General features: G+C 34.6%; 1 protein-coding gene across 1 annotated transcript; it reads right to left on the bottom strand.

The window, feature by feature from the left end:
* Positions 1-66: 66 nt before the first annotated feature.
* On the bottom strand, positions 67-23,031 carry LOC123871793 (dynein beta chain, ciliary). The gene is made up of 66 exons (XM_045915745.1): positions 22,563-23,031; positions 22,314-22,471; positions 22,005-22,227; positions 21,663-21,815; positions 21,377-21,588; positions 20,784-21,299; positions 20,602-20,712; positions 20,349-20,503; positions 19,703-19,892; positions 19,359-19,620; positions 19,085-19,233; positions 18,622-18,833; positions 18,257-18,542; positions 17,903-18,181; positions 17,685-17,820; positions 17,434-17,615; positions 17,144-17,302; positions 16,872-17,045; positions 16,647-16,792; positions 16,129-16,255; positions 15,709-15,738; positions 15,256-15,501; positions 14,961-15,185; positions 14,652-14,878; positions 14,439-14,580; positions 13,962-14,374; positions 13,615-13,750; positions 13,404-13,538; positions 13,170-13,300; positions 12,753-13,086; positions 11,964-12,676; positions 11,586-11,887; positions 11,347-11,501; positions 11,123-11,259; positions 10,584-11,050; positions 10,358-10,473; positions 10,115-10,276; positions 9,843-10,042; positions 9,515-9,671; positions 9,226-9,414; positions 8,908-9,147; positions 8,577-8,767; positions 8,282-8,451; positions 7,929-8,191; positions 7,724-7,844; positions 7,474-7,649; positions 7,169-7,338; positions 6,955-7,093; positions 6,722-6,886; positions 6,443-6,636; positions 5,993-6,362; positions 5,713-5,853; positions 5,448-5,618; positions 5,126-5,362; positions 4,968-5,047; positions 4,617-4,893; positions 4,332-4,523; positions 4,093-4,264; positions 3,830-4,005; positions 3,482-3,724; positions 3,137-3,319; positions 2,965-3,024; positions 2,584-2,697; positions 2,077-2,225; positions 1,141-1,288; positions 67-402 (listed from the first exon to the last, which is right to left on the bottom strand). The coding sequence occupies exons 1-66, from the start codon at positions 22,876-22,878 to the stop codon at positions 241-243; spliced, it is 13,467 nt and encodes a 4,488-aa protein (XP_045771701.1). The 5' UTR covers positions 22,879-23,031; the 3' UTR covers positions 67-240.
* Positions 23,032-24,578: the final 1,547 nt, after the last annotated feature.

Genomic DNA, 24,578 nt, shown 5'->3' with positions numbered 1-24,578 from the left:
TTGGACTAGGGCCCGAGAGACAAAGTAGACTATCATAATGTGATTTATAACATCATGATAGTGTACTTTGTCTCCCAAGCCACAGAATGATTTTCAGTAGGCAGATATTTCAGCAGTCTAAAAGTCTATAACTACCTAATATAAAATTTATGCTTTCACTATAGGTCTATCTTCTTGGGTCTGCTAAGAAGGTCTAAATACCTACTTCATACATTTTGCTCTATTAAAGGTTGTTACAAATTAAATCTGCAATAACAAAGCAACGCCTGCCAGGGTCCACTTAGATGGTTTGTCCTTGGTCTTGAGGTTGAAGGTCCACACGTAGGTCGGACCCCTCGTTCGCGTCTTGTACACCGGGCATTCGTACATGTTGCGCAAGTCCTGCTTGTCTTGAGTTATTGCCTGAAATAACAAAATAATGTAAGAGTGGCTTCACCAGAAACTGATAAAGACGAACGGTGATTAGGGAGGGCATAATCCAACTAACACGCGTGTTCAGCCTACAGACAATCAGGTATATTTTTAATGAATATATCACGATAATGTAAACGCTAAAATTTGCTATATTTCAATAGCTACAACGTTCCAACCTATTTGACTTTTCAGTTTCTAGTAAAGAGGTCCGTGGGTGCCAAAATTATCAGGATTTATGGTGTGTAACGTTATAAACCATTTACTTTTCCGTATAAGATGCTTTTCTACTAGGTAGGTACAATTAAAAGTTAACCATTAGAAGATTCGATTTTCCTAACTTCAATCATCTTGCTTCTGGCTGACCTTTAGTGAGAGAGTGATCATCGAAGAATTGCCATATTTAAACGAAAAACGCTTTCTATCATGTGAGATTGTGGATACAAAATACAACTAAGTAGGTACTAGTTAACTATCACACTTCACACTAATATTATAAAGGCGAAAGTTTGTATGTGTGGGTGTGTGTGTGTGTGTGTATGTTTGTTACTCTTTCACGCAATAACTACTGAATGGATTTGGCTGAAATTTGGAACGGAGATAGATAATATCCTGGATTAGCACATAGGCTACTTTTTATCCCGGAAAATCAAAGAGTTCCTACGGGATTTTAAAAAACCGAAATCCACGCGGGCGAAGCCGCGGGCACTTTCTAATCATAAATAGTACCCGAATGTTGATAACTGGCATAGGCGGGAACAGTTCCTTGAGACGTGAATCCATTATGATGCCCGCATGCATGTCCCACCGAGCACCCTCCATCAGAAGTCCATGCACATATGCCCCGTCCTTCGGAGCAGCTCTAGAATCTGCTATGCTGTAATTTCACAGGTTATTTATATAAACCGGTCAAGTACGCGTCGAACTCGCACACGAAGAGTTCCGTACCATCATACAAGAAATCCCAAACCAGCACAATAAAATAAATTTATCTGCAGTCAACAAATTCACGGTTTTTGGATTTTCCTTTACTTGTGCTATAAGATTTTGCTACCTGCCAAATTTCATGATTCAACGGGGAGTACCCTATAGGTTTTGATTCCCCCCAAACACACACACGACACACAGACAACGAAGTGATCCTATAAGGGTTCCTTTTTTCCTTTCGAGGTACGAAACCCAAAAAAAAACTAATTCAACGTCAATTCAGGCATTTTTACTAAATTTTTAATAAATTCAGGTATTAAAAAGTGGCGATGACGAGGAAGGCAGAGACTGTGGTAGCTTGCTCTTGAAAACATTTTATGTCCTGGGCCCAGATTTTCTATGCTAACATAACATAGGGAATCAATAAAGTCTACTTTAAGCTTTGAATGTCATGGCAAACTAATACAATTATATATTAATCCACGCCGGTGAAGGGCAGAATTCCTGCCCCTCATTCGCGTGGATTCAGTTTTAAATTTTATAAGAAATTTTGAAAATAAAAGGTATCCTTTGCTCACCTTCAGGTTGCAAACTATCTCTATATAGAGCGAAAAAGGTAACAGACAGAAACACAGATTAACAGACATACTTTTGCGCATAGGTAATATTATTTTGGATAAAGACCTAGTATTGCACAGATAAAAACATCAAAATAAACGTAATTTATATCTGGCTTACGTAAAGTCCTCCTTCATTTTCTTGGTGACGTCGCACTGCAGACACATCTTGTCCAAGGGCAGTTCGTAGCGCCTTGCCGTGCTCTGCATTATGGCCGTCAACAGACTCTGAGGATTGAAGAACCCTCCCAACCACACAGACGTCGGCAACTAAAAATAAACAGGTAGTTTAACACAAAATCTGGGTGTTTAATCAAATTGTTAATCAACAGTGTTACAATATTTTATTTTAACTAAAATATCTATAAAAATCATTAAATTGATTGATGATTCATCTCAGTTTAGATAAGGCAGCATTAATTTTCGTTAAAAAATCCAATCGGATCAGTAGAAGTAGTTAATTAAAAAACCATCGTAAACTAATTTAAAAGATAAAAACTTATTAATTCAAATAAATTAAAATTCTCTGTTCTAACTTATCCAGCAACATTTGAAATTGTACCGACAATTAATTATAAGATTAGAATCCTTTGAAACAAGCAAAACAGTACAAATTATAATAAATTACCACAAAATCAGTTGCCCAAGTTTCAAGTTCACGTAGACGAAGAAGTAAATCAACAAACCATGCTGATAGACCAAGTAATGACGGATATGCCCTGTTAGTCCAAATTGATGGAACCTAAAATTTCAATAAAAAAATCAATAGAGCAAGTATATACTACAATGTAAACAAAAACCAAAACACATTAAAAAATCCATGACAAAAAGACTTAATGGAGACCTTATGATTAAGAGACGATATTTTCCAGGCTAGATAGAATATTTTTTTTTATTTTTTTTAGAAAGCCTAGAAGAAGCCCTAGAAGAGGGCACAAAAAAACATGAACTTGCGAATCAACAACAATGTTACACAATTTATAACTGTCGGTTAACAGAGTGTAAATACCTGATCTAAAAAGAGAGCATTTTCTAATTCCTCCATGTCCGATGTAATTGTTAATTCACCCTGAAATAAAGGATGCAAGACTAATTTATTTATTTATTTATCTATTTAATTTATTTATTTAGTTATTTATTATTAGTTTTACTAATCATACTCCGATCTGGAAACTTATTACCTTAAGCCCAAGGTCTAACTCTCTCAATGACCGCTTCATTTCTCCAGTCAAATAATTCATACGTTCGCATTCTTGGAAAGCAACGATGACGTAGGGCGTCCTTTCCTCAACTTTGCCCATTATCTCTACCATATTGAACTCTTCGGGCAACTTTTCTACCACTTCGTCCAACATTTGCTTCACCTAAAGACGTTTCATTATTTTTATAAGTATATATATAGGTAAAAATGGTCGACATAGTTTGTTTTTTTGTAAACCAGCTATAGTATTATTAATTCCATTTATTATTTCGAAAGATCCTGGATGAATTTAAAATCTATTCGATATGGCATTACTTGAACAAACCTTATCCTCCCTTGTCACTGTTGTAGCTCCAGAAGCTTGCGCATCCCGTGGTTGCATTTCAAATATAGTCCTAAACAAATTTTCTGAAGTTGTCGTCAAGAATCCAATTTCGGCGTTAGGATGGAGTCCATACAGATAAGGGGATTCTGAAGGCATTGCATCTTCTATGTACTGATGGTACCCTACGTAATCTGTATTAGGAGGCGCAGGAAAACCTGGTGCCAATTGTAGTTCACCATCAACCTGGGCATTAAAATTAAAATTATATTATCTTAAAAGCAATATTTGGCAATACATGTTTTTAAAATCTTTTGACAATTCAGGTGCCTAATATATTCAAAAATTTACCAGGTCTGGTTGCATTAATTCTTCGAGATAAGCATTACACAATCTTCTATCCCAATCATCAGTAATGTGACCACCATACATGATCTCTCCAAAGAGATACCTCAAATCTTCCCAAGGAACTTTCGAATTTGCTTCCAGATAGTTAAACAATACGAAGACACTTATTGTTAGATCACCTGATGAAATATTATAATTAGAAAATATTTAATAGATGTCTCGGCACGAAAAAATAATTATTTAGAATAATTGTGCAGTTTCCTTACCAATATTAAAAGGATAAATTTTATTCCACCCTTGAGGCCCAAACTTTCTCCTCTCTGCAACTACAGCATGGAAGTAGCAGAGAGAGAAGAGAATCGCTTTAAATTCTGCTTCTTTACCACACATTTCCAGGGTCTCTTGATTAAAATTGTCAAGTGCTTTGTGTAAATTTGCCTAGAAACACGGTTTAGGGTATTAAATGCTTTCTAATAACGACTCAATTTACTTTACTCAGTTTTACCTGCATGCCTGTAGGAGGTTCATTCGTGATCTTAATGCTTGACTCCAGTATACCTTGAGGTATTATATGTGCAGTTGGCGTAGCAGCTGGTTCTGCTGACATGAACAATCTGAAATCGTGATGGCAACCTCCTGCAAAACTTTCCATCTTCTTCTCTAGACTTGGCAACCATTTCTTTACTAGATGAATGTTCTAAAAATAAGTAAGGTGATAAACATTTAAGGTTTTAAATAATCCAGCACTATATTGTAGTGGTTTACACATTATTAGCTAGCTTTCCATTACCTGCAAAACTACCCAATGTCCTTTCTTAAGAGATTCGTCCATCGCTTGCTCAGCAACTACTTCTTGTCCCTGACCCAAAGAAACATTGTGAAAATTTCCATTATCAGCCGTAAACCCCATAGCTCTACCCAAAGCTTCAACATCCTTAAGTGGATTCACTCCAGGAGACAAAATAAAAAATATAGGAGTGGTTGGACTAGTTTCTTCAAATGATTTGCTGAACTCTACAGTTCGATTTTCAACATATTTCGATCCCATTTTTTCTTCAATGTATGTTCTGCAATTTATTTATGGAATTATATTACCTACCGCTATAGCCTATAAGAGAAATTGTTTGTTTAACATACTTACGCAACAGCGTACGTCATTCTATCAGGTCGTAAAGCTCTTAACATGCATAACCTTTGGAGTGCTGTTTTATTTTTCCATTCCTAAGACAAAAGAAACCAAAATAAAACTCTCTTTCTTTTCATATTGAATCAATATTTTTAACATAAAAGGCAAAATACCTGTGGAAACTTTTCTCGTTCAGGACATTCCATTTCCACAATTTTCTTCCATCTTTTAGGAGAAGTCTCAATATCTCGATCCAAGTTCCTAAATTCGTCTTTACTAGCCAACGAACAGATTCCGCCCCAACTTGTGTTAGAAAGGAAATCTACAGGACTTGTTACATGTGGCTTTATCGGAAAACGTAGGAAAAAATCTAATTCAACTGGTGTTAACTCTTCACTCATTAAAAGGACCTAAAGCAAAATTATCTGTAGTTACTATCATTTATACAATTTATAAATAATTATTTTTATTTTAAAGTTGATTTCAAATATTTACCTGAAAAGTCATTTGAGATGCAAAAATAAGCTTGTCACATTCAAATAGACCTCTTGAAGTATATTGAAATACTGAATATGTAATGCAATCGATTAAATTTTTCATTCTTTGGTCTACTTCCTCAGCTGGTTCTGCTTTGGATATTGCCTTTTGAAACACGACACTAAATGCCTTGAAAAAATTGTTATTTATATACTTACATAATTTCATAATTTATTTACCATAAAAATGATCATAATTCATAACATACATAAACTATTCGTACCTTCAAAGAAAACTGATAGATGGGATTAATGGTATTCAAGTCATTTAAAATGAAGTATAAAAGTGAGGCTCTAGCCGCGGCTGGTCTATAAAACTCACGAGCTTGATCTATCTGAAGAGATGTAATCTTGGCCTCAGCTACCTGCAAATTATTATAAGAAAATTATTGGAACTAATAATAAAGAGTATAATAGTATAATCGTATGAGTATAATAGTATAAGAGTAGTATAATATAATAAAGAGTAGGTACTTTACACATAATTTAAGTGTAATTTTTTACCTTTTTCTCAATATCAGCAGCTGTCTTTTTTGTAATTTCTAAATTCTCTATTAACGCAGTATCACCTAAAATATTACCACCCGCCGACGAAAGACGTGATAGCAAATCATCTTCTAGCTCCTTCAATTGAATTTTGAATCGATTTTGCTGCTTCGTTAAATCAGCTTTTAACTCTTCTAAATCTGGTCTCTCTGCTTTAACCACTTCTGCTAAAAGTTGATCTTCGAGCCCGTCTCGAGTAACAGTAAAATTTACCAAAGTAGTTTGCGCCTGCATTTCTGGTTTATAATGAGGGTTTGCTAACTTTGTATGCAAAATTAGTTTGAATTTTGGACTGTATTCTACCTCCTTGTCACCAATTTTGATAGCTCTACGAAAAATATTGATTAAATCAGTACACCTTTGTACTTTAATAATGGAAAAAATACTTGTTTTTGGTGTCATACAGACCTTCCTTTTTTTATTAGATTCCGCCCTAAAAGTGGATCCAATACAGGATCAACCGTTTCTCCAATATTTTCCAATAAAACTGTTTCACCTTTTATAATAGCTTTCTCTATCGTATCAAGGTAGCCCTTTTGACCAAGCCGAATTACCCGTAATATATCCGCGTACTTTTGTTTTATCCATTTGACTCCTTGAAGCTGAAATAAATATCAAATTAAACTATTTGTATAGTGAAAAAAAGGTATCGTCATTTATATTCAAGTAGATATTTTCTATAAATACCTGTGGATCTATCATTAAAGGCCAGCGATCAGAATTAGACAGTATGGTTGCGTTTTCTGTACTCATACGATCAGAAGGAAGACCTTCATTATGCCACATAGCAATTGTAGTATCATCTGTTAGCATCGTCAAGGGATCTAATCCTTCAGTGATAGGTATAGGTGGCTATAAAAATTTAAAATCAATTTATGAAAGTCTTATATCGGGAATTCCAATAAAACCATGAAACTTACTTCTAGAGTTTTCAAAAAGACTAGCCAATTTTTATGCAATAAATCCATTCTGTATGTTTTAGTAAAGCACCCAACATAGGATATGAATGCGCACACTAAAAGCACATCTCCCGGCAAAGTCGTACTCTGCTGCATGAAACTGGAATAAACGAAATCTCGTTATGTATATTGTAAGAATAACAATAAATTTGATTAAGTTAAAAACAGTACATACATAGACACAGCTTCAGCCCATCTAACATTTTCGCTAGCCAAGCCATTGACCAAACGATTTGCTAGCTGAATTGTTCTGTTCGTAGCATCTGCTTCTTTTTGACATTTAACCTTCTCGGATGTTGCTTTTTCAAAATCTGCTGTTAATGTGGCGAGTTGCTCTTCTAGAGACTAAAAATTTCATGAGATGTGTGTGAACTTGTCAGATTTAGTCATTAAAGCACAAAGATTTCCCAATTGATCTCTTAGATTTTAGTAATTTTATGCGGTCATCATTATTTTGTCAAAATAATAGTCAAAACTTACCGCAACTTTTGACTTTATAGCTTTCAACTTTTCTGAAGCAGCTGCCAATTCAGCATTAGCTGCTGCAAGTGCTTTCCTCTTAGGCTCTACGTCACAAAATACTTCGTAAAACTTGATAATATTGATTACCCAGGCGCAAAGACCAGCTGCCGCCGCTGACTTTGATCTAATGAATTCTAAAACAATTAAACACTTTTATAAATATTATCATGGTCAATCAGACCTAGGTTAAAAGAAAACTAGGCATTACCTGGTTCAAATTCAGCATCTTTGAGGTAGGGTTGAATTGCCTTAATTACATCGGGGTGAATATTTTCTTTATCGTAGTTTATGAGTGCCTCAAGAAAGACATCTACTTTTGCCATCATCATCTTAAAAAATAAAAGTGTTAAATCGTATAACTAGTTAAAAATTATTGAATCATACAAATATATTTTAATTGAAGTTATTTATACCTTGGCATTTTTCCAACTTCGATCCTTTGGAATCTTACCGCCAGGTGCCAACAATACCATAACAGCCGCTGTTACATTAGTAACAGCTCCTGGAGGTGACCCGAAAGACTTAAGTTCAGTCAAGTTCGCTTTGTTTAATGTGTTTAAAGCGTCTTGTGCTGCAACCAATGCTGGTTCAGCTTTTATAAGATCTTCTTCACAATCTTTTTGCTTTTTTGATACCTCCTCTGCTATGACTGCTACTCGTTCTTCTTCTTCATCCGCTAAATTCCAAAAATAACATTTAATTCAAAGTCCATATGAAATCTAACGCAATAAAAATTATAGGTGATTAGAAAGTCAAAGAAATTTACCTAGCGCTTTTTCGCTTTGCACTTTAGCAGTTTCAACTCCGACCATTTCAATGAGTTTGTCAGCTGCTTCATTCTTTTGCTTTAACTCGATTTCTTGCAATGCTAATTTAGCTTTCAATTCATCCACTTGTGATGCTGTACTTCTCAATTTTTCTAAGCCATTTTCTAACCTTAAATACGAAGTTTTAAATTAATTACGCAACTACTTAGAATAATACCTACAATAACAGCACTGTTTTTTGTTTCATGTATACATTTTTGCTAATTAATGAACATAAGCATCAATGAAACAAACCTGACTATTTTGGCACGAAGCTCCTCGGTTTTATTGTTTACCAATTTTGCATACAAACTGATTTGCTCGAGGTAACTCTTAGGCGTTGTATAATTGTAACGCCGTTCATTTGATAAATATGCCTTAGAAATTGTGTTGACTGATGTATGTACATATGCCATGAATCTGGAGACAGAGTCTCGAAGGGTTATCTGGGAACATTGATATTATTTTATGTTTGCTCCATATGAAATTTCTATAAAAAGCATTATGCAATATGCATGATAAGATTTTTTTTTTGATCAAACGATCGAAAACATATTATGAAAAATAACATAAGTAAGAAACATACGGGTAACGCATGTAATTCCTCCAAAAACTTCATTGAGACTGACACGAGAGCTTCCTGTGGCCACTCATGGAACCAATTTATAGATGTACAGTTGATCAAAGCGGGAAATTTTCTAGATCGCACCCGCAAGGTCGACCCCACGGGAGAAAAACACAGCACCACTTTTAACTGTTTACGGACTCGATCAATAAAGAATTTCCAACATGTTTCTCTAGTATCAGGTAGACCTGCTCCTTTAACCTAAAAAATAATAAGTGAGGCAGCTTGATTGCTACGGACAATATTTAGTTTCGTAGTATTAAATTAATAAGCACTTACCTCATTTCGAACACCAGCTAGTATATTTTCAATTTCATCATCTGGAAATAGATCACCAACTTCACCGGAAGCTAGTAAATCATTGACCAATACCAAAAATTGTTCGTTGGCAACCTGAGCATCTGTCATTAAGAACATGATGCCAACATTCTTTAGACCTGTCTTGATATATAAGCCAGATAGTTCATGCTGAAATTCGAACCATGTTTGTCAAAATATCTAAGTACCTCATCATTATAATACGAAAACTTGTTTTCGAAAACACTTTTATTTGCATAATGAACATTACCTTTAAATCTGATACTCCATACCCTTTTTTCAGTTGTATCTGAGATACTTCCAAACTCGATATAAACGCTGCTAAACGGGACAATGATTGTTTGCCGGAACCTCCTACTCCTACTAAAAGTGCACTGCCGCGGGGACTTTCAAGGATTCGATTGATCCTAGAAAATTAATAAGTGTACCTGCATTATTTCCGTCATGTACTTTAATATTTTGTTTATTCACAAATATCAGCTTGTGGACATTCACTACTGAACACAAGCATTTTCTAGTGAGCGCTGCCTCCTCATCATTCAATTTGCAATATTTTGTTCAATCATAATAAACATTACCTGCAGATGTGCATCATTGCATCCTCAAACAGGACAAGGTTCATAGCAGCAATGAGATCATTGTAACTCGATAAAGCCTCAGTTAGAAGTTTATTGAGTTGTTCCCAGGACAACACTGGCATGTATTTTGGTTCACCCATGCCTCCCGCAAAATGGCAGAAGATATTCGGCCGATCAAATACATATCCTTCATCGATGTCCTTTAAAAAAAAATTTGTCAAAAAAATTTTCAAAAGTTATACATCAGCATTTAGTAAAACTTTCACAGTAACCTCGAAATTCTTCTTGCAAAGGTCAACTTGCATTTTCAGAAAAGCGTCTATATCTTTATCTTCTGTCAGCTTATCTCCATAAACTCTATGGGTTTCATGAAGCCAAAGTCGTATTAAATCTGAAGGGTTTACCAAACATTCGTTCGTACTAAATAGGAACCCCTGAAAATAAAGTAAAAGACCGTCTCAAAATGGGTTATCCAAAAATAAATTATACTAATTTTATAGTAAACGATAGTTTACCTGAAAAACGTTTGATAGGTCTCTCAAATTGAAGATGTAGTGGAATTTTATAGCAGTAGGTAGAAACACTTGTGAAACTTTATTATGAAGAGCTATTGTTGCTGTGACCACATTCCCTGTGTAGAATAATTATTCTTAATATATTATTAATTGTATATGTATTATATCATTTGTAGATTATAGGTACAAATGAAAACGTACTGTCTATGTGTAAATTGTTACTTACTTGATATTTTGGCAACTTGTCCACTTATCCTTAACTCAGGGTTGGCCAAATGCTGACTCAGAATCGAATGATAGATGTTATTCAAAGCATCACTGTTTGGGAAACTTATTGCAAACACACAAAAATGCCTTTGCAGTCTGGGATTAATTGTGAAACTACCAGATGTTGGATTCATACAGGACACGTACTGAGTATTATGGATATCTTTTAAAGTTAATTTGGTTCTGTCATACCAATGATTGTAATCGAAATGCTGTCTGATTATAGTGTGAGGTTGTACAGTTCCGTAAGGATCTACTTCGGGCATATTCATGTCGTCTATGAAGTATATGAGAGTTTTATTCCCAGGAGGGCCGTAATTTCGACCTGCCTTCTTTTCTAAAGGCTTTTCTAAAATCTTTTGCAACATTTCAGATGTTGTGTAGAAGTTGAACGGAATAGATTGTATGGCGTAGTTTTCTGAAAGACTGAAATCAAGGCTTTCAAATAAGTACACTAAATTAAGCTTAATAAAAAAGTTAAATTAAAAAATACAAAACCTTTGAAGTTTTTCATTGACTAGTACAGTCTTGCCGCTACCAGCGCTTCCTACTAGCATTACTGGATGTTTATTTTTCATAAGTAAGTCCAAAAAAAATCTAACTCGAATTGTTTCAGCAGTTGGAACCAGCACAGCCTAAAATAACACAGAACTTTATATTTTAAGCTTCCCTAAGATCAAATTAATATTTTGTTTTACTAACAACGTGTAACGGAAACGTACCTGTAAAGGAACGTCAGTATCTAATTCGAATTTAGTAATTTTTTCAGTCCAAGGTGTAAACTGTTTGGTTTCAGGGTCAATATAATAGTCAAAAACTGTTCCACCAGTTGGAAATTTGACATTTTTAAACTCATTAACCCACCATTTGGAAAACTCTGCAAAAAGATTCAAATTTTTAAGCGGAGTAAAATTGTCTCATTTCCATTTTTATGAGTTCTCTAAGTTCAATAATAACTAACCTATTCTGTAATCAACATTAGTATCCTGGAACATAGCAGATCCAAAAGCCCAAACACAAGCGAAAACGAAGAATATATCGTGCCACTCTTTTGGACAATCTGGAGGTGTGTTTTCAGGGACTAATAAACAACTTAGCAAATGACAAAGCATTTGTATGTGAGCCATATCGGCTATAGGCGTTATCTTCTTAAACCGGTTTCTTATATTATCCAAGCAAGGAGGAATGTATTTATCAAAAAGAATAACCAAATTAGACTTCTCGGCTGGTATTTTTCTTGTTTCTACCCAACTTGTTACATACCTTAAAAATTCAAGCAACAGCATTATAAAAATGTAAATAATTACCCAAAAGATATTAGAGTTGCGAGTTTACTCACGGATTCCATCCTAAATCCTGCGGATTAATATACAATATACCAGCTCTTGATACAGTTGCTGGTGTGGCTGTACGTAAATTGGAAATTTCAAACATCAATCTCATGCTTGGTGTTAGAGCGATTCTCTCATTACTAGCCAAAGTTAAAATTTTGTTATCATCCATGACCGTGTTCAACGATTCAATCCACATAGGATCTATATCTCCATCTAATATTATCCATTTCGGATTTTCACCGACAATATTTGCCTGGTCCCTCATTATCACAGAAAACAAACCGTCTTTCCATTCCCTCGTGGCAGGATTAATTATTCCAAACAATTCATCATTAGTTACTGCCTTAGGATTTAAGTCATTAAACATCGGTTTCTTTTTAAGGTTCTGGTAAGTTTTGAAAAGACTTTTCCAAACTTGAGTTTTACCCGTCCCGGCATTACCAACAATAAATACAGAATGGCGAACTTCTAGAAGTTCTTCTAATTGAACCACTTTTAAAATAAAATTATCCTCTGGTTGTAAAAGCAAGTCCATAGCAGCTTGTTTGACCGTTCTTTCAAATTCTAAATCTCGTTTTCTAGGAACTTCAAGAGCAGGAAACAAATCACCAATTAAACCCATAAATACAGGCATATCGTCGGTAACTATTTTTGGTATGTTGAAATCACGTAATGTTCTCATTAAAACTTCTTCTTCGGGTCTTCCAGGATCGCCTCTCTAAGACGAATAAATCTTATTGAATTAAGTTTTTGGTAAGTATACATAATATTTTGAAATTCAAAGTAATATTTACCTTTAACGAACCAGCTACAACCAGAACTGATTTGATCGCTCGCAATCCCCAATCATAGTGGTCTTGCTTAGACAATAATTCCTTGCATAAAGTATATAAGGTAATGAATTTTCTAGCCAAGATTTTAGCGTCCTGAAATCCTTCAGCGACTAACATAATTTCACAAATTAATTCAAAATCTGGTACGACCATAGCACATGGTCTAAAGAGAGCTTTTAAATTCTCAGGCAATTCTGTTCTACCTGCATATCCAGGATTCATAGTAATGAAAATTCCTACTGTAGGAACCAAGACTATAGTTTCTCCCATGAAATTAAATTTTTCTTTTTTATCCCTGAAATTGGAAGTTTCGACTTAAAAGATATATAACTTATCATCAAACATAAAATAAGTCAAGTAAATTATATAAATACCGACCTTATAGCATCTTGAACTGATTTCACTTGAACTGCTACTACAGACAATACTTCAACGGAAATTCTATTGAATTCATCAAAACACCCCCATGCACCAGTCTGAGCTAAACCTTTGTAAATGTTTCCACATGACTAGAAAAAATTATGTATTATTTAATATTGAAGATCTTCACTAAGATTAATATCAATTTATCTTTGACTTCAGACGAACTTGAATGTTCAGAGATTGTATTACCTGGTAGTCCATTTGTTCAGAACAATTGAAAACATAGACCATTATGCCTAATGCCCTTCCTAGGTCTTTCGTTGTCTCGGTCTTGCCTGTTCCAGCCGGGCCAGCTGGGCCACCACCCATTATTAAATGCAAAGACTGTAAAAACAAATAACTTTACAAAGGAGTTTTACATGAGGTCATTAAATCAAGTTTAAAAAAAAAAGAAATGCACCTGAGTTAGTGTAATGTAGCATCGATCTGTTAGAGGCGTTATAACTAATCTTGGTGTGTTTCCTAGATACTCGTAACTGTATGTGAATTGAGCGTCACAAATATTAGCGAAACAGTGTGATTCTTTTTCGCCCCATCTACAAAAAAAATTACATTAATATATGTCCTTCGGATCGTTATATAATATGGATTATTAATGTCGTTTGATAAATTAGTAAATGATCAAAATCAAACTATGGTACCTAGGTACATAAACTACTAAAAGGATGGGTTAAAATATAATGAATGAAAGTGGAAATGAACCCTTACAAATGTGTGCAGATGATAACTACAAGGTTTATTTAAAACCTGTGTCTAAGCTGCGATTGCCATTGAAATGCTGAGCCAGTCTCCACCTTCCCCTGTATCAATTTGCTCACAACATCTCTTGAATGTACGTCTATGGTGCAAATAGTCATGATCTTTTGACGATCTTGTTTGCTCAGCTCTCCAATTAGTAAAGTAATTAAAGTACTGAGTTGATACAATTGTTTTTTATAATAGTCTTTTAGAGCATTATCATATCCCTCTTCTAATCTTCCAAACGCAATATTCACTTCAGAGGTCCACCAAATTTGAGAACAACATAGAGATACTTGGGCCATAAAGTCAAACAACCATTGTTCTCGTGATTTTTCTTCATAGGATACGATCGCTTCTCCAAAATATTGACGAATAGATGACCTCATAATATCTTGTAATCGATTGAGCCATATTTCAACCTTAAAATTCAATATATATTTTTTTAAGTATAAATTTTAAATCAGTGATATTTAATGTACTTACAGGACCAGTGCAATCGCAGGATCCATGAAAAGGAACGAGTTCACCATCCTTAGCTATCATCCCAGATGCAACCTTCTCACCCGGTTTATCACTATCGATAAACTTAAGTTTTGCAATTGAATCAAAAAGTTTTGTTAAATGCCTAAAAGTAAAATAATTGAAATTGAAATATAATTCGACTACTGAATTCATTGTTTTCTGTTTAAGTACAACCTTATAACAAGTTCAGCTTGATTTCCGTTTGACAAAATATCCAAGAGATCAGCGGACGATACAAAATAAAATCTTGGAAACGCCAATCTTTTTGTTTCTAGATATTCTGCTAATGCTTTTTCACATATGACGAGATCTTTTTGTAAACTATCCAGAATCGCTACAAGCCCCTCTTTATTAGTACCTTCGACAACATTTGGCGTTTTCGCCATATCTTTTGATAAAAGCTGTAAATTCAATCATGAGACATGGCATAAGAAGAGTTAATGCATTAAAACTATATGAATTCAATTACATTGAGGTTCATACTTTGAATTCAGCATCAATTCTGTCAAATCTTGCGGAATCCTCAGGTAACTGTTTTCTTATATCCTCAGAACTCATAAATATACTCTCAAGATGAGTCCAAGTTCTTTGCACTTCAAACCATACTGTAATCACTTGATCTGCCACTGATAGCTTTTGCTGCCAGCTCGAAACTTCTTCAAGAAAATGCGCTATGAATTTTGACGTAATTAAGTTTTGAAGTTGCACCTGAAATATACCATTTAGTATAAAAATTTAGGTTTCAGATATTATCATTAACTATGAAATACAGTTTCACCTGATTTTCTTCAAGGGTTTCAATAAGTTCTTCGCTGGCCCTTAGTAAGACGCAACCAGTTCTTGAGTGTATTTCTTGTTCAAACTCCATTCCACTCCAAGTTGTGTTGAGATCTTTTAATATTTTCTCCATCGACATTTCTTTCACTGCTTTATCAACAATGTTTTTCACTTCCTCCTCAAATTCATGAAGATTTAAGGCTAGTAGATCTGCTAATGTAGTATTTAAATCCATCACTATTCGTACCTGTATGAATTGTGAAATTTTATTATTTAGTCATGTTTACTAGAGATTTTTTTGTGTAGTTTAGTGCTTTAGGAAGTATTTATAAATAAAATCGTTACCCATGCCTTATAAGTAAACACAGGATAGAGCAACTATAGTATTTTCTTTTAAATAAATAAATATTATAATACAGGTTTTTATATCTAACCCGTTGTTTATTATACTTACAGTGAGTTCAGGTGGCAATGCAGCTAAGCTCTGTGAATCATAAACGTATTTACAAATTGAAAACACCAGCCACACACAACAAAAAAAATTACGGTTTTTTTTTTGGAAAATATGTACAATTTGGAAACAATAATTATTTTATGCATTTATTGTGTATTAAAAAGGCAGAGAAAGTTAGCAAATTTAAACAAGGAATCACGACAATCCCAAAGTGATGTGAACATGCGGAAATGCATACAATACACAGTTTGAAACCAATCAAAAGTTCATTCCAATAAATTGTGCCAATCAAGTGACTTACATAATATTATATACAGATTTTATTTACAAGGATTATTCTTGTTTTACAGTATTAATATTTTACAGATTTTTTTATAGCTTTATTTACAATTTTTTATTTTATTCTTATTTAAATGTCACCTTAGTTGTCCTCATCAGCTGATCCCAGTGTCTTTCTCTAATTGCAGGATTTTGTAACTCCGCAACTGCTCTTAGAGATGTCAACATATTTTTCACTGTTGCTTCTAAATTGACATACGTATCCCAGCTAAAATATAAACATTATAATATTCAATCATCATTCAATATTCGCTTTTTTTTTTTTTTTTTTAATTATATAGACTAGCGCTTGGCTGCAATCAGACCTGCTAGCAAGTGATGATGCAGCCTAAGATGGAGCGCGCTTGCCTAGAAGTTGCCTATTCACTCTTGACTTGAAGGTACCCATATTATAGGTAGAAGGGAAAACTGACGCCGGAAGGGCGTTCCATATCCTAGCGGTTCGAATTAGGAAAGAGGAAGCAAATCGTTTCGTACGTGTTCGAGGAATGTCGACTACGTACGGATGCAGACCTTGACGATGCCTTGCAGTGCGATAGTAGAAAGGTGAAGGAGGAACCAGGCTTCTATTTAAAATAACCAAAATGTCGATAACATACCTCCTCATTTCTTTATCAAGCAACCTTATCTCTTTAGCAAACTTCTTGCATTCAATGTCCATATTTTCTACATCAATTTTACGCCATGGTGTCGTTTTCCAATCTTCTATGCTTGTTCTCACTATGTAAACGTAATCCCAAAGTTGCTAGGTACAAAACAGAATATAATAATATGATATATATTTATAAGCTTAAAAATCTTTAGAGCATTAAAAATTTAAATACCTTTAGCATTCGTAGTTCTTTTCTACATTGTTTCAATAATTTAAATTCTGGAACATTGACTTCAAAGAGTGAACCGGATTCTTGGATGCCTCTCATTTCTTCTTCCAAATGCAGCATTTCCTTATCAACTCTTGACATTACAGCATACGGATTATCGCATTCATATTTAAAAAACTGTAGTGATAATATAGTAACGTCATGTTATCAATAATGAACCTATTCATGATGTACGTTCATGATGTATGTAAGTTTCTAAAAATGAACACACAAACCTCGTATTTTTTAAAGACTTCCCTATAGTAGGTTACGTGCAAATCAAACGTAGTTATTTTCTTCCTAATACCGGCTACTTCAGCTGCTTGTAGTGGTGCTACTTGTTGCTTTACAGTAAAGGCCAATTTTTTCGTAGCCTGCCATTGTTCTGGTAGTTCCTTTAAAATATAAAGCAAAATATTAGTGGCGAATATTTGCATCCATTTGAAAACACTGCCTTTCACTTTCTAACATCGAGTAACTATTTTACTTAAAAATTGTCAAAATACTAAAAATTAAAATAACAGACTTGTAACAGCACGTTCACTTCTTCAGGTATGTCCATATCATAAAACTTGAGCAGTTCAATTGTCTCCGTGAGGGGCTGAAACATGTCATCAGTTGTGATAGTTCGATCTTTAACGTGCATCAGATAACCCATTACTGAAACCAGGGCCTCGTAGTTTCCTTCAGGTACTGGCTGGAGAAGACCTGAAGTAAGATATGATTGTAACTATGTTCTCCTCTCATAATCAATCACTAATAAAAAAGTGAATTCACCTTCATCAGCTTTACGAATGAAATTCCCTAAATCAATAAGGCTAGACGTAACATTATTTACTAAGTGTTCTTTGTACATGTTACCCCATTTACGCACTGTATTCAAAAGTGCTTGTCGAAATGGTCTTATATCCACCTGTAATAAATTTTAACATAGTTTTAATTTCAAATTACATGTAGTCCAAAAAAACTTGATGCCTGATTAACACAATAATTACCTGAAACCAGGAGTTAAATACTTTAAAAGAATCCATGTCTTCTATATCCATAAACAGATTTTCGTAATGGTCTATTTGTTCTCTAAAAGCTTCCATTTTAGGTGCACACGGAGATGGGGGAACAACTTCTTTATCTTCCGACCCAATGAGATCTATTTCATCAGGAGTCAGTATTCTCCCGTATGTAAGAAAAATTTCCATGATAGCATCTCGCTCCTCAAGCCATAAATAAGAATAGGTTTCGAACGTTTTACAAAAATCATTTGCTTCTTCTATAACCTGCAATTTTACGATTATATTACTTATTCTGAGTAAACCTATAACTTATGTATTTAAGCTTGAATAAATCATTACTTTTTCAATCCCATTAAGAATTTCATCCTTCATCTCCATGATGTCGCCGTGGCTTATAATTTGATCTTCGTACGATTCTTCTTTCTTTGGGTCAATTCTCTTTACAAATGATGACATTTTGTTTATATCATTAATTAAGTTATTTATCATAGCTGTAAATCCTTTTTCCTCGTTAGGATCCAAACTAGGACAGAAAACCATATCAGGTTCCAAAAGCTCTAATTGCGCTTGAAACAAAGGCGCAAGTTTATTTTTAGGATTCATATGTTCAGAAATGTAACCTAAGCTGAAATAAATTCGCAGTCATCACAATAATCATTTTTACCCAAGTCATCGTACTATCAATGAAATTATATTACGTATACCTGCAAGCTATTGACTTAAACAAAGTTTCTTCAATCAAACTATCTATAAAAGCCACATAAGATAACCAAATATCGCTATCTTGATTATTCTGCATGTTAAACAATTCCATATTTTCATTTAGAAGCACCATAATTCGATCAGCTGTTTCTTTAATTTCACTATACCGTTTGTTTGTCCGTTCTTGCCAATCATCTAAATTAAGCAATGTGTCCTGTAGAAGATAGAAACGAGTTTTTATTTATTTCAATTTTATTTTAAATTAGTTGATATCAGCTCGCAATTTTATCTGCGTGGATTTAGATTGTTTTTTAATCTCGTGCGAAATCTTAATTGTTTCCGGACAAAATGTAGTCTATGTCTATCCCGTGGATGCAAACAATATTTTCGTCTAAATTGGCTTAATAAACGGGCAGTGAAAAGGTAGCAGACAGACAGACACATTTTAAATATAAGTATGGATACCTTTTGCCCCTCTTTCCTTTCAAATAATGGCTGTGACGTCCAAGGTTTTATTATTTCCTTTATCTCTTTCAAGTTATCCTGTATTCTTGACATACGCTCATACAAGTTGCCGACCAATTTATACATCTCTTGCAAATAATTCCAAAGATCTAGAAAACCAATTGTTGAATAAGTTTTATTTTTGACAGTTTTTGTATAGGAAATATGCTAAGTGTGTAAAATTAAAAGTGCAAGTGTTAAAAATTTGGACAGCTCTTAATTTTCAATTTACTACCTTCTGAATTCCAATTCAGCTCATTTTGTCCCATTTCAATTCTTTGATCAATCGCTTTTATTTCATCTTCAACCAGATCAAATTCAACCTTTTGACTATTTTTCCGTATTTGATTATACCAATCAATGGTGATGGTTAGATTAATTCGGTATTGCCGGAATGTTTCTTGTTTATTAAATAATTCATAGCTTTCAGCAGGCAATGAATCTTTTATTTCAGGATTATTTCTTAGATGATGGACCTCTTTCATTAGTTCCAGGAGCTAAAATAATTCAAATTGATATATCACATGGGATTTTCGATACATTTATTGTTGCAAATTCCAAATATTTACTTGATTATACCTCTGGACTAAAGTTCAATACAAGATCTGAACCTTGTCGAGCTAGGATAGTGTTGTTAGTTTTTTTCTCGATGATCTTTGGAATTGTAACAGCCCAATCATTAAAATATTTCTTCTTAAACTCATTTATGTCATTTATGAGTTTTTCATATCTGCTGAATAATTTCTTTGCCTCCTCACCATCTTTGATCCTGATATAATAAAAATATGTTATATTTAATTTTCAGCAGCAGAAACAAATAAGTCACGTAAGAAATATAGAAATATAACATGATTAAGCTAAAATGTTTAAAAAAATTATCATCGATGTCTCGATACATATCATCATCTGATACGGAATCCTTTCCTTCAGTTGCTAAAAAGCCAAATAATCAGCTTTCGCAATTTGCCCCACCCAGATTACGAAACGGGTGCGGCAAATTGCGAAAGCTAATTACAGACTATGCTATGCGATGATACTGTATGAATATTCGTGATTTCCATCTGGAAAATGTTCTGAAATATTAGTGTGATATTAAAAACATGCACAATTATTTTGTATATGAAGTTATATTAGTAATGCTGAAAAACTTTGAAAAAACACTTGTATTGCACGACAAGTCACAACTAGGTATTGCATTTAATTGATTTGACGTCAGCTTACTTACGGATGCTGTAAATTTCTAAAGCAAGATATTGGTTTAGTTATCCTAGCAGCTAATGTAGTCATGTACAAAAGTCCTCCTGCAATAGGGGGGAAGAAGGCGTCAACTTCCATGTGTCCATATTTCTTTTGACGAGTACACTGTTCTTCAAAAAGTTCCTGATAAGTAAAATTATATGAATTACCTATATGAATTTCAAAATTGTGATAATATTATATACTACTTATGATACATTTATAATAATCATGATACTTACTTCACAAATAGTTAATTCTTCTTGTAGCATTGTAATGATTTCAACATATTTGGCTGTAAATTCATTTTTAATGAGTGGGCGATCTAGCACTGATCCTACAATATCGACTAGCTAAAAAAATAAATAAACACATTTATAAATAACAGTGTTTTTTATGAATTTAATGAAATGAACAAGTTTACCTTAAATATTCCTTCCAATGTTGAACAGTTGTCGAAAGACTCAACTAAAACCGTAGACAGTTTTAAGTCCAAATCGATTATGTTCTCTTGAAATGCTTTGAAGTCATCGTTAAAAGTTTCATCGTCAGGGTCCAAGACATCATAAGATTTAGAGGCAAAACTATGAAAGTATGCATCGAATTCAGCTGAAATGTCTCTTATTTGACCTCCCAAAACACGCCCTTTCATACCACCAATTTCAATCTTTTCCAATTTTTGAAACTCTAACACTGTTTTAAAAAACCATTGAATTGTATTCAATCTCTCCAAAAATTTATTCATTCTTTCGAAAACCACATTGGGATGAAATGTCCAAGGTATGACCGTGCGATCAACAAAATATTTGGGTAAATTTTCTTTAAAATAGTCGAATGTGGTACGAAATTTTTTTAAGATATCAATAGTCAACTGGATACGTTGTCTTGCTTCATCTATATCACTGTGAAATAAGGTGCTTGGATCTAGACATTTCTTGGCCTAAAAGCAGAATTTACACCATTCTTAAAAATAATTTTATAATTTGAAACAAAGATTAGCATATTTTATAAGTTTACCTGGTATATAAGTAAATTACAGATCTGCTTGACCAAAACCATGAGCTTTGATGAGCTGCAGTAATACTTTGAATCGCGCCACACTAGACATATTACATGGAAGAGAGGACGAAACAAAGGCTGAACCTCAGTGAAATCTGTGTCTTCCAGTCCCTGAAAATGTTTCTCTAAGGTCCTTAGATATAAATCGATTTCGCGCGCTTCAGCTAATGCTACAAAGAAGAAAAATGTTGAAAAAAGATTGTCTTAGACACCCATCGTATTTAAAGACCACTCCATCAATTACCTGATACAATATTTTTGAATAACCGACTAAAGCAAGGGTAGTAAGCGGAGGTAGTTTTCTCTAATATAACAGCCATGCACCGAACTCTATCCGAGCGCAGCTGATCGTAAATGTAGTTTAAATTACTCAGACGTGACCTCCAGAAGGCGAGTTCTGAAATTGAAAATCTATCACAAAACTGGTGCAATATCATTTTGATCACACGTTTGCTAGAATTTTAGTAAACGTATTTAAAAAGTTAATTAAATTCGTTCAACAATGATGTTTTGAAATTTCCAGCTCCTGTTAAATGGAACTCTCTTAGAATTAAGTCTAAATAATATTTTAAAAAAACATCCTTACCGACACTCGGCAGGGGGTTTTGTCCATTTTCAAATGCTGAAGCTGAATCTTCCATCATGACATCGTTGATCTGCTGGGCCCATTTAATAACCACTCCTTCAATGGCACTCTTCAAGTATAAGTCCACTTCCTCGCCTCGTAAAAGGCCTTTCTCAGCTTCGTGTACCAGTTCAACTCCAACTGGCATTGGCAATACTGTCTGACCATTCACCTTGCCTTTAACCTGCATCGATATTAATATACCTACCTAAACTTATTTTGTTCCACTAAACACAGCACTTCAAGGCTAAATAACTGTCAGAATCTTACCTCATAAACAGTGCTTTTAAGATTGTGTATTTGCTTGAGGATGTCTTGAGAGACGACGAGGGGCCATCCTTCATGGTTCAGTGGATTTGATAGAAGTGGAACAAACACTTCATCTACTAAAGATGCCAGCTCGTCTATCAATCTCGGTGCGAGGTCACCTATTTACCAGAAAGACCAGAAACATGGGTACATCAAAGGTATAAGAACTTACCAAATTCGGGCAAAGGCGAAGTTCATATTCGGACTTACCGAAAATTAAGATCTCCGCGCATCCCTCTTTAGGAATCACGTCCGGTTTCTTTTTAACGAAATAAACAGCTTTATTCTTCAAGTAGCAAGGAAAAGACACAACTGGGACCAGCTGAGCTGCATGTGTCAAGACTACCACCAATAAAATGGGATAAGGTTTGTCCACGAACTCTTTCAGTGTGCTCCTGTGTTCCTCTATACTCAATACCCGCATCCATTTCTCGGGTTTCAATTTCAAGGATTTGACTACGTACGATCCAATGAAATCGAAGCGCGGATCTTGGTTGTTGGAGGAAGATGGACCCGGTTGATCCATTTTGGAGGATTAAAATAAAGCCATTTTAAGTTTTAGTTCAAGTATTGAGTACGGGCAGTCAACTACCGGTATGCCGGTCGAGGATTAAGTGAAGAGCTGCGGCAGAGCCTGGCAAATGGCAAGTCACGCGAATCCAATGGTACGCCATTATGGAACGATGTCTCCTTTGTAACGAGCCATCAGCTTTACTATGAAAATAGATTACGAAGTACGGTTAGCAAAGGAAATTGTAATTGAGAACTATTATTATTATTTGTCCATTAAAGCAAGTAATATTTAATTGCTTTAGTGGTGAAGGGAAACATCCTGAGGAGACCGGCACGCCTGAGAGTTCTCCATAATTTATGGACCATAATGTTCTCAAATGTGGGTGATAAGTTTGCTAATCCGCACTTGGCCAGCGCGCGTAGTAGACTATGGCCAAACCGTTCTCGGTAGTGATCCGGCGACAGGTTGATGATGATGGTGATTATTAACTTACCATGAATCAATCGTTTTCTTAATTTAATAGTACCTATATAGTTATAATTAGCGATTGGAGCTGTAGACGTAGCAGTTAGTTTCTCTTCGTGTGTATGTGTTATCTGTTAACGGTACAATTTTCTTGTACTTTTCCAGGCGCGTACCAGGTACGCGCAGTTCCGCCCCGGACGCCCACCAGATGACACTCGCGACGTCGCGAATAAGGTCAACTGTCGCTACCAGAGTTACGAGCCCAAGTTATGAGAGATGCCAGTGAAGATGGACAGAAGAATTAGACAAAGTTCGTCTCCGCATAATTGCTAATTTTGTTGTTTATAACCGCACAGTAACGGATGGGTTTTACGCAACATCTTGTGCTTTAAGGAGTGAAATGGTAAATGTGATGAAATAAATTACTGAAATTTTGATGTAACATCAAAGATTGTTAAGAGGAGTTTATTTGTAGTGCACTCCAAAACATAGTTTTGTGATCATTTAATTATTATCCAATAAAACTCAAATAGAGCTACTTATAGTTACATAGCTTCCTACGTTCTAGAATTTAGGAATTAATCTGTGGTTTGCTCATGGTTTGCTACATTTCCGTCAAAATAATCAGTTTCAAAGTTACATGCGCTCAAGCATTTACGTACAAATCTTTAAATCCATGTAACATTAAAACTAGATCTTTTTATGAAAAATCTGGCAAACCGAAAGTTCAGTGTCTACTTTTCATTGAGTTGAGTTAATATGGAGAACGCTGAACATGAACCATATTTTTTTAAATTCGATATAGGCACACGCTTGACCACAACCACAGTCCACACTTGATGGAAAGTGATGTGGTTTAAGATCGAACGCTTTTAAGATGCCTATTCACTTTTGTTCAGATTGTGTTTTCCTAAAATAGTTAAATTTTAAGATGCAAGATGCTTTACGGTATTGTGAGGAGCCTGCAACTTTTGTGAAAGCCATAGACTCTCGCACTCTTTTGTAATGTACCATCATAGGATATTAAGCATGAACATTCCGTAAAATGAAATGCCTACCTATGTAGAAACTGCTTGATCTATTTCACCTTGATATGACATGGCATACCGTGATTGATGTAGAATATGTTTCCCAGAACATAATGTTAGGTCGTACGTACAAGCTTTTGTGTTCTTAAAAATGTTTTCTTTTTGACCTAGTTTATCTAGTTAACTACTATCAAACTTTACCTACCAACCAACTAGCAT

The sequence above is a fragment of the Maniola jurtina genome, chromosome 2, assembly GCF_905333055.1.
Source record: "Maniola jurtina chromosome 2, ilManJurt1.1, whole genome shotgun sequence".
Taxonomy (NCBI): domain Eukaryota; kingdom Metazoa; phylum Arthropoda; class Insecta; order Lepidoptera; family Nymphalidae; genus Maniola; species Maniola jurtina.
Note: the sequence above shows the minus strand (reverse complement) of the source record. Positions and strands in the feature narration are given on the sequence as shown.